Here is a 10,995-nt window from a genome sequence, read left to right as displayed (position 1 = left end):
TCTTAACTGTTCGAACACAACCTCATAGATAAAAACGAAAACCAGTCCGCAGTTTTACAAATGGTATTAAAAACATGGATTATTCAAAGAATATTTACATACAAAAAAGGAACAAAAAAAATGGGTTGTGGGATCTTTCCTGGTAAATAAGAACATTTTTAGCAGTAGTCACGACAGAAGTCGGCAGCGCGAGCAAGCTGCTGTAGATTGTGCAATAATACTTAACTTATCTTCCCTGCATCGTTCTCTTTCTGTCTTCTATTCCTTGCATGAAAACGGATATTTTTCGACATCATATTCACTAAATTGTCATCGGTATGTAAATATGCATGACATAAGATTTCTCCTCAGGTGCAAAGATGAAGAAAAGATCAAAGTTCTTGCTCTAGTGCCAAAATGAGAATATACCACAATATATCTTCATTTGAAAGCTGCCGATAACAGAGTCTACATTCTAATTTCATCTATATGGAGACATAAATGCGAATGGAGAGTGAATCTCCAATGATGAGTATCCACGATTTCGGTTCGAGAAACAGGTAATTCACTACCAGCATTTCAATTCAACTATCATGATGGTAGCAGCCTAATACTCAAAACAGATTTTTATCAATGGAATTTTTTGTTAATTCATGATGAAAAATTACAAATGTGAATTTTCGTTTTTTTTATGGGAGTAACAAAGGTGGATTTAAGTTGAGATGGATGGAAAATGGTAAATGCAGTGTACGCAACGAGCAGGCAATGGTATGGTTAAACTTCATTGGCAAAATAAATTTAGCCATATATATTATTTTTAAAAATTAAGGTAATCTTACCAGCTTTCTTGGGGAAGGCTGCGACTATAGAGAGGAAGCTCAAACAGAAATGTTGCTTTGAACCATGATGGCAAATTCCCGTACAAAGCAGGAGGAAGTAAAATGAGAGGACTGCACAAAAAAATGACTTGATGATTATCACTTTAATCACAACATTTTACAGCAAAAGTAGATAAAGAACGGGAACACCAACCTCGTAGTTCTTTTGTAGTGTATGTAAGCAGATACATTTCCATATTTTTTGTCTGCAGATTCCTGTTGATGCAAACTTTCAGTAAAAATGCATGTTCAAACGAGTCATTACAGTTGATTTTAAGTAAACAAACTAAATTAGCAACCTCGAGAAGTGGAAAGCCACTGAGAAAAAGGAGCAGTAAGGTAAGAAATATTGGGCCAAAGATGACTAGCCATTCAGCTTTTTTTAGTACTGGTGTTGCAGCCACAAAAATACCCCACCAGAGAAGTATCTGAGCACAAAATGCATATAATTTTATAAGGTAAAAGAAAATTCCTAGAAAATGAACAGAAAATATCACGTTCATATTTCATTATATTGGCTTGAAGCATCAGAGACTATATCTGAAGTGAACCTCGCCAAAATAGTTCGGGTGACGGGAGTATTTCCAAAGCCCAGCATTGCACCACCTTCCCCTGTTCTCTTGAGCGTTTTTGAATAACAACTTCTGTTGGTCGGCGGTTGCCTCAACAAAAATGCCTATAGACCACATGATCCACCCTGTTATGTCCCGGGCTTGAACTGAAGGATTTTGATCACTTGCATTAACAATTGTAACAGGTAAACTCACAGTCCACACCCAGACAGCCTGCAAAAGAGCAACTAAGGAGATTGACTGGGGAAGACGTTACCATTAGGTACTTTTTTCATATTTGAACAAGCAACGGAACCTGGAAAATCCAAAAAACTGCCAATTTTCCCAAATTAGTGCGCATTTCATCAAAACGTCGATCCTCTCCCCAGTGGAGTATCCTAAGACAAATAATCACAATATTGAATTCAGAATAAAGGTAAGAAATAACAAGAAAGAAACATTTCTGGTCTGGCAAGGACAAGAAAATACGTGCTGTGGCACCAAAACATCCCTTTTTAAATAATTTATCCCTGGTTGGCATCACTTGAATAATATTGTGAACTTTGTAAAACCCCAGTCAAGAGATCATTCTTTGAAAGAAAGATATAAGCATCTTCTAAATATTCAGGAGAACAATTATCTGAGTCGGACCTCATCAGAAGAAACAGGCCGAGACGAAGTCCCCAGATGATCGCAAACAAGGACAAAACCACCTGAAAATAGAACTTAATAATTCAACCACTAAGAGAAAAAATTAAACTGACGTCAAGAAAAATTTAATATACATTTGATGCCATTGTATCATACATAGTTCTTTTTAAATAAAGATCCAGTAGTGAATAGCAATTATCATTTGATACATTTCTGATGAGATACAATTCAAAATTGTAAATATAACTGGGATGCTTCTAATTTCTTTGCAAAATAATGTTGACACAAACAAGTGATTGAAATTAGAAGTTTAAACAGAATTGATCACCTGGCGAAAGTGCCATGATCCTTTCACGACCAAGGTCAATACAGCAAGAACAACAAAATTTGTGCTACCTGTAACAAAAAAATAAAAAGAATATCTACAAAAAGACATACAACACCAAAGACTTATGTAAAACAGTTAAAACAATCATATAAAGAGTGTTGCTTTATTCAAATACAAACTTCACAGAGTTCCCAATTGGTCATCACAATTCTCAGCCCAATAACAAAAACCTTTGGCCCTTGTTCAGTTTATTATAGTTCTCCATTTTCCATCCTCAAATGGAAACCAAACATTTACAATTTAATTCACATTCTTTTCTCTAATACATATTTTCCATCCTGTTCACATTTTGCAACATAATAAATACTTTTAGTTCATATTTCCAACAATTTCAAATAGTATCTTGTTACATTGTATTTTAACTGAAAACATAATATTTTACAATCTTAAACTGATATGCCTAGAGTTCTCACACAGTTATATCACAAATAAAAAAAAGAATTCATGTTATTCAATTCTATATCTTCCAAAAACTCTTTCCACAATAAACATATAATGCTACTAAACAAGGCCTCAATTTCCAAGTGTGAGGTCAGTTTGGAAACAGAAGACAAGCTTAACAAAATATTTTATTACAGCACGATTATCATAACAATTTCTTTTAAAGAAAATGTCGAAAGAAGATTTAACGTCAAGATTAAGGCTTATTACAGGAGTCAGAATTATCAAGACGTATGATCTCAAAGGTGACAAAAATAAATTCTAAAAATATTGTCATTTTTTCAAAATTTAAACCTCACATCTAAGTTATAACTTCTTCAACCAATATTTGAAAAGAATACTTCATATTGTATCCCAAAACTGACAAAAAAAAAATCATCATACTTGAAAGGTGGATGAAAATACCTGCAAAGTCGGTGATTTTATCGATTTTGAGAAGGGCTGTGATTATGAAGAAGAGGAGTTGATAGCCCACCTGCAAAAACAACAAAAGCAACTATCTTGAGCAACCCCACCACAAATACAGAATATATGTTCGTGCACAAAGTTTTTTGCTGAATAATGCGCACAGTGACAATGGCAGTGAGTGCCAAGAAATGTGAGTCGATAACGGTTCCCATTGAGCAAAAATTCTTCGAGTAGCCGAATACCAACGAAGCTTTGAGATAGATTTGAAATGGGTTTTGTTTTCTCTCTTTAAATTTTGACTCGTCAATCGTTCCAGAAAGAGCTTCTTTTTTTTTTTTTTTTGTTGGAGAATAATGTGCGATTGAAGTTAAAGGAGGTGCTGCACTTGTATCCACCTCCTATTTTATTTTATTTTATTTATTTTAATTTTTTCCTTTCGCCGAGGATTTTGTTTTTACAAACAAAAAACAAAAAATATACGATATATGATCGATAAATCTCCAAAAGCAGCCATAAGGTTGCTGTCGGTCACCATATCTTTATTTATTTGTTCTCACTTCCTGAAAAAATTGTCTTATTCTACGCTCCCTAATTGATGTCAAAATATGGATTTCACTCAAATAATTTCAAAACTCATCAATATATTTTAATCATTTGCTGATTAATTTAAAAATCATTGTTGTAAACGTCTTCCCAATCTGTGTTCTATCTCAACCCTAAAAAAACAGCTAATATAACGACGATAATGCTATAGATTTTTGTCCACGTTGAGTGCAATAACTTGAGGCGAAAGTGATTTAAAGTGAAGTGGCGCATGAACTTGAAAAATCAGTTGGATACAATAATTATCTCTGCTTGGTAGAACGATCGAACAGTGGTGCTTGAGCTGTTGTAGGGTTTAAAAGATTTGAGTTGTACCATTACCACTAGCTATAGCTTTTGATAAGCGGTAAGCACTCGGTCCTACAATTGGTATTAGAGCAAAGGTCACGGGTTCGATCCCATTGATTGCAAGGAGTGCAATTATTGGGAGGAAGAATGTTGGGTGCAATAATTTTCCCTGCTTGGTAGAGCGATCGAACCGTGGTGCTTGAACTGTTGTGCGGTTTAAAAGATTTGAGTTGCACCATTACCACTAGCTATAGCTTTTGGTAAAACGGTAAACACTCGGTCCCACAATTGGTATCAGAGCCAAGGTCACGGGTTCGATTCCCATTGATTGCAAGGAGTGCAATTATTGGGAGGGAGATTGTTGGGTGCAATAATTGTCCCTGCTTGGTAGAGCGATCGAACCGTGGTGCTTGAGCTGCTGTGCGGTTTAAAAGATTTGAGTTGCACCATTACCACTAGTTATAGTTTTTGATAAAGCGGTAAACACTCGGTCCCACAATTGGTATCAGAGCCAATGTCACAGGTTCAATTCCCATTGATTGCAAGGATTGCAATTATTGGGAGAGAGATTGTTGGGTGCAATAATTGTCCCTGCTTGGTAGAGCGATCGAACCGTGGTGCTTGAGCTGCTGTGCGGTTTAAAAGATTTGAGTTGCACCATTACCACTAGCTATAACTTTTGGTAAAGCGATAAGAACTCGGTCCTACAAAATCTTTACGAAGTAACACATAAACAAAGAATTAAAAGTGCGATATTTATATTAAAAAATAAGAATTTTTGCAGCCGAAATTTCATCATAATGATTGGTTTACTTTTTAATTTTTATCTTTTCCAATCAAGCTATTTTATGAGATGTGTGTGTTTATAATAATTATGTTGAATTATTGTGCGTTCCAAAAGATCATCAACAATGCAGATAAGATTCCAAAGCTCTCCCGTTTAAGTAGCATCGTCAACCTGCAGCAAGAGAAAAACCCAACTCAATACATTGCACACTTTTCAGCTTTTCGTGCAAATTTATAAGTTTAACAACAAAGTAACCTCTAATGCATATATATTTGTATAATTGAAAATAAAGAACTTGTGGTTTTCATTAAGTATAAATACCTTGAAAATGAGATCTATATCTGATCAGCCACTTCGTAACTACATCACTAAACGCTGACCAAAATCATCTTTGTACTGCTCCTTCTGTATCCTATGTTAGGAGTGTCAATCGGGTCGGGTTTCGGGTCAACCCGCGAAATTTTTTTATTTTTTTTCCGACCCGAACCCAACCCGAAACCGAAGCAACCCGAAGACCCTCAACCCGAACACGAACCCGTCTAATCCAACTCAACCCGCCTAGCCCGAATTTTATTTATTTATTTTAAAAAAAATTAATGAAAAAATTTTGAAAAAATAAAAAATAATAATAATATTTTAATTTAAACACATAATAACAAAATTTGATTTAAATTTGAAAGTTTAGTGATAGAAAATTAAAGTATATTTACTAAATCAAATAAACAATTGTTAAAGAAATAAAAAATATACAAAATAAATATTAAATGATGAAAATTTATCATATAAAAATACAATAAATTTTGTTCTAACATACAATATATAAAAATATAGGTAATATTTTCAAAAAAAAAAGTTTTCGGGTCAACCAGCGACCCAACCCGAAACCCGTCTAACCCCGCACTAACCCGAACCCGAAAAACACCAACCCGAACCTGATTTTTTTCATGTTGGGTCGTGTCGCATTGACGGGTCGTGTTGCATTTTGTATCTGCGTTTCGTGGTAACTACATCAGCCAGCAAGGGATCATCCAGTCCGGGTATCCAAAAATCCACTTCCACGTTGACGCTGTCGTCGTCAGGCAACGATCTCTGACACAACATTATTAATACAGTTGAGGGAAGAGCATAGCAAAGACAAAGAGAAGAGTGAGACTGATGAAGAAATGTATTTTCCATTATCTAACTCAATTGAATTCATCCGTATACGTGCAAAAATGGAGAGCAACGGACAAAATTTAGTCTTTCTTAATAAACTGAAAGAGAAAACCTGATAAGAAGCACGGAGACGACGAGGGCCTTCGATTGCTCCATCGTTCAACTGCAAAAGCCCTTAACATCCAAGCATGAAAATTCAGATCTCACTCTTCTCGGCTGTGGTGTGATAATTACCATTGGCCATTTTAAATTTCATAGTAAATTGTAGAGTTAAGGTAATAATATCATTTCTTATTTATGGCCAAAAATAAATAGCCTTTCGACTAAAATAAATCGTATTATATAATATCATATAAAATTGAAGCTTATTCGGTATAACTATTTAAAAGGAAAAACAAAAACCAAAACCAAAACGAATAAACAGTTCATTATTTTTCAAAGTAAAAAAATAAAACCTTATTTCTAATATTTTTACATGTAATAATTTTAAAATTATCATTCGTTCATATAAAAATATGACTAATATAATTAATTTTGTTGTTTTTATCATCTTTTAACGTTGAGTAAGTCTTTTGTGAGACGGTGTCACGAATCTTTATCTGTGAGATGGGTCAACCCTACCGATATTCACAATAAAAAGTAATACTCTTAGCATATAAATTAATAATTTTTCATGGATGACTCAAATAAGAGATCCGTCTCACAAAATACGACCCGTGAGACCGTCTCACATAAGTTTTTGTTTTTAACGTAAATTCATGAACTCCTGTTTTTCCTACTGTATTTTCATAAATAGCTTTTTTTTTTCTATACTTTTAATTACAAACGTGTTTTTATAGGTAGATCTAAAATTTATTTTTGAGGATGTTGAATGCGATTAAATTTCCCACTAGTTTCTGTTTCAAAAATTCTTTAAACTAGTATATATATATATATATTATTGTTATTAATAATTAATTGTTGGCGTGAATTGTCAATCAATTAGCATTTGAAAAAGGAAATGTTACACCATTTTGTAAAATAAGATTCTTGATAGGCCGATTTGAGGAAGATGCGTGTTTGAAAATCTATACTTACCAATTCTAAAAAACAATCTACACTTTCTCTTTAAAATTAGAGTTTCATTCTCAAAACCCTAGTATTTGTTATAAAATAGTTTCTTGATATAAATGATTATAGATTGTGATCAAGATAGATATAGAAAAATAATATTTATAAAGATTTGTATTATCTTATTTTTCGATGATTGAGTTCAATGAAAATTGTACCTTAAGTATTGACACATTCTCTTTTCTCTCATGAATTCTCTCTTCTCATCTCTCTATTCTTTTATGTCTATCTTATGAGTTATAATACGTTATCATCCGATGCTATAACCAATTGAGAACGAAAATAATTCTCATTCATTCCATGTCATCGGAATAACACAACTTATTGTCAATACTCAATTTTATGAGATATTTATTAGTTATCTAGAAGTAGCATAATTATAAATTGGTGCTCATGAAATATCATGAAATATATAAATCTATGTCAAAGTGTATTAATATTTATGTTATTTGATTAAAATTACCATTTAATTTTAAATGCCATTATCTTTAAATGAGTAAAAAAGTATTTTATTAAATGTTTTTGTCTTATATGTTTTGGGAATGTAGGAAAAATTCTATGTCAAATGACATTCATGATATATTGAGTGACATTGTTGAAGGTAAAAAATCTATTTAATATACGTACGGATTTGAAAAAGTATATCCAATTTCTCAATCTCAATTCTTTCAAAATAATGATTAAATGCTTTAATTATAGTATTTTCTTATTCAAAACAAAATAAAAGAGACAAATATTGAAAGTTGTCAATCAATGTGATCCATTCTCTAATGTGATTGTGACAACATCAATAAACACAAATGATATTGTGGTTGATTAATCCTCCAAATAAGAAGAATATATTATCTCATATGAAGTGGAATATTTAAATATAAGATTGAGACAAAATATTAAGATATATGTCTTAATCATGTATTGTATTAAATTTACATATCACTATTTATATAATATAATGCATGAAATACGTAAATAGATTTTATTGATATATATCAAGCACAATATAAAGTTTGTGGAGGTAGCTGATGTCTACCCAAATTATATTTTCATCGCATGTTGATATGAATGAAAGATTTATAAGATCATTTGATTGACGATGAAAAAAGATGATGTATTTGATAAATAGTATATTACAAATCAATAGTTCTAGAAGAGCTTCAAAAAGTATCATTGATGCAAATACTTTCAGAGTTTGACATAATCGATTGGATTGAATATTCAAATTATAAAAATAATCGACAAAATATTGATATTGCACAAAGTAATGAATAAGTCCAAAATTCTTGGATCAATAAACATGAAGATTTTTTAATCAAATATCCAGAAGATTTTATTCTTATTCATGGCTTAACAAATTTGATATCAATATCATAACCTCAAATTGACATGAATCCCCATATTATCTGGAATTATAAATAACATGGCCCATGAATTGCAACTTAATGTTTTGTCAAAACACTTATTGAGAAAAATTTCTAGAATATTTAACCAAGACAAGCTTGGTGAAAATAAATGATATGCAAATCAATTTTCTGATTATAATAATATTGATTTAGTTGATTTGTTTGCATCCAATCAACTATTGAAACAGTTGATTTTGAGAATAAATGTGCCATATTTTGGGGATATTTGAAAATGATTGGGTTAAAAGTTATTGATTGCGCGAGAAATGCATTATAATGAATCTCTCGAGAGATTGTAAAAAAATGTTAAAAATACTTTGAATTTTATTAACAACACTTCTCTAAGATTGTTGAATTCAGGGGGAGACGAGTCTCCAACTCAGGGGGAGTTGCGTGCTAACTCAAGGGAGTTATGCTTTTTAATATTTTTGTGTGTTTTGTCTAGAAAGAGAAAAAAGAGGATATTGAAAGGAATATAATTTATTACTTAATTCTATTTTCCTTACTAATAATATTGTGCATGTTAAATTATAGAGTTTTGTATTTTTAAAACATTGAAATTTTTGATAAACTCTAGATATAATATATTTAGCTGAAGTTGTTGAAAAAATTAGACGCCGCTGGAGAGCAAATTCGAGGGGAATATTTTTGAGCCAAGGCGTAGTGTTGTTTTGTCGTGAAATGTTGAAAACATACAAGCACAACACCTAATCGTTGAACTGATTAGAGTCTTGTCTACCAAAGAGGATATCAGCTTCACAGAACTTACATCCATAGTTTTTGATAATTTGATTTGATAAAATATTTTTGGATGTACTTTGTTTCCTCACTTTGTTAAGGGAGTTAGTTTTTCTTTATTCATTAGTTGGTTCCGTAAACTGACAAGTTTTCTAGTGAATCTTTTTCTCGGACGCACCGCACAAGTGTGTTCAGAAAATCTTCATCGTATATTAAGTACTTTTAGGTCAAAAAAATATTGCAAGAACCGTATCATGATATGTGAGATATCTTATCTCACAAAAAACCAACTCACATACATAATACATAATAAAACAAGAGCACATTCACGTAAATATTTATACTATTGTTAAGTAAGAACTAAGAACCATGTGCCTTATAAAGCAATTCTTTTCAAAGTATAAAAAGTAGAAAAATATTAATAGTTTCCCCGTATTTTCATAATTACCTCCACTGATTTTACACTATTTTTTGAAAGCAAAAAAAAAAAAAAAATGAAAAATAACAACCTCCCACGTATTTTCATAATTACCTCCACTGATTTTACTCTATTTTTTGAAAGTAATCTTACCGAACTTTACTTTCGTTACTCCTCTCAACTGACTAAATTATATGGTAATTAAATAGCTTTAACGAGAAAAATTATTATCCACACGCAAGATGTGTGGTGAAATGACGTTTTGTCCCAATAGTAGAGGATAATTGGATGAAAATGACACGATGTAGTTTGGGTTATGTATTTTAATAATATGATTAATAAGATTTGTGGTATCATCTGTGTACGTACAATTTTTTTCCTAGAATATTTGACCTACATAGAGGGTCATTTTGTTTTTCTTTTGAGTTGGTGGATGATTTATTATAATTGAAGCTCAAACTCGAGATTTCGACGTATCAAACTGTTCATATTTGATGAACTATGAGGGTGCAGTTGGGGAGATGTATTTGAAATAAATGGATTTCGATTATCCTCTATTTTTAAATAAAACGATACATCAAATTTTAAATACAGACCTTATTTAATGCATAAGTAATACAAAGTATATGTCAATGAGTCAATCTTATGCATAATATTTACAAACAAAGTGAAGTGCAATGAACCCAAAAACAAAATATATTTGTAAATAGCAGTGTGACTAATGTACCAAGTATATACTAGGATTGAAATATTTTTATGTACGCAATCATGAATTTTAAAATTATGATATCACACCATTTTTGTCCCTATTAAAAAAAAAATCATACGCCGCAGTGTGTGAATGGCCAACTTCAAAGAGAAATAAATTCTAATTAAGCACTACTTCATATGCAATGGAAATGAACCCGTAATTGGTGCATGTAATCACAAAAATCTCAAACAACGTCACCACATTTCACTTCTTACACAAAATCAAGTAATAGCAAGATCCCAAAACTTGCAAATTTAAATCTTAATGATTGCAGCAAGAGCAAGATAAGAAGAAGCTTAAAGCTCTCCAATAGCATCAACATCGTCAACCCTGCAACAACGGAGACCAACCTAGCCTAATAAATACATTGTAGCGTACTATTTCAGCTTTCAAGAAAATTTAACGACAAACCTCTAATACATTGATGTGACCGGGTAAAAATGAATGCG

The 10,995-nt window shown here is 31.9% G+C and overlaps 1 protein-coding gene across 4 annotated transcripts; it reads right to left on the bottom strand.

Annotated features, from left to right (window-relative positions):
- LOC142530087 (uncharacterized) lies at nucleotides 1–3,622 on the bottom strand. Of its 4 annotated transcripts, none has more exons than XM_075635856.1 (10): nucleotides 3,458–3,622; nucleotides 3,294–3,363; nucleotides 2,388–2,455; nucleotides 2,060–2,121; nucleotides 1,725–1,806; nucleotides 1,409–1,642; nucleotides 1,157–1,285; nucleotides 1,012–1,073; nucleotides 819–929; nucleotides 1–264 (listed from the first exon to the last, which is right to left on the bottom strand). In XM_075635856.1, exons 1-10 carry the CDS (start codon nucleotides 3,506–3,508, stop codon nucleotides 222–224), a joined length of 912 nt encoding a protein of 303 aa, XP_075491971.1. In that variant the 5' UTR covers nucleotides 3,509–3,622; the 3' UTR covers nucleotides 1–221. The 4 variants fall into 4 exon arrangements, with proteins under 4 accessions (XP_075491971.1, XP_075491972.1, XP_075491973.1 ...); XM_075635857.1 differs by having other exon boundaries at nucleotides 1–258; nucleotides 3,458–3,621; XM_075635858.1 differs by having other exon boundaries at nucleotides 2,060–2,118; nucleotides 2,386–2,455; nucleotides 3,458–3,524.
- Between the last annotated feature and the right edge of the window lie 7,373 nt (nucleotides 3,623–10,995).

This window comes from Primulina tabacum, chromosome 16 (genome assembly GCF_025594145.1).
Source record: "Primulina tabacum isolate GXHZ01 chromosome 16, ASM2559414v2, whole genome shotgun sequence".
Taxonomy (NCBI): domain Eukaryota; kingdom Viridiplantae; phylum Streptophyta; class Magnoliopsida; order Lamiales; family Gesneriaceae; genus Primulina; species Primulina tabacum.
The sequence above is the reverse complement of the archived record's forward strand: the minus strand, read 5'-3'. Positions and strand labels throughout refer to the sequence as shown.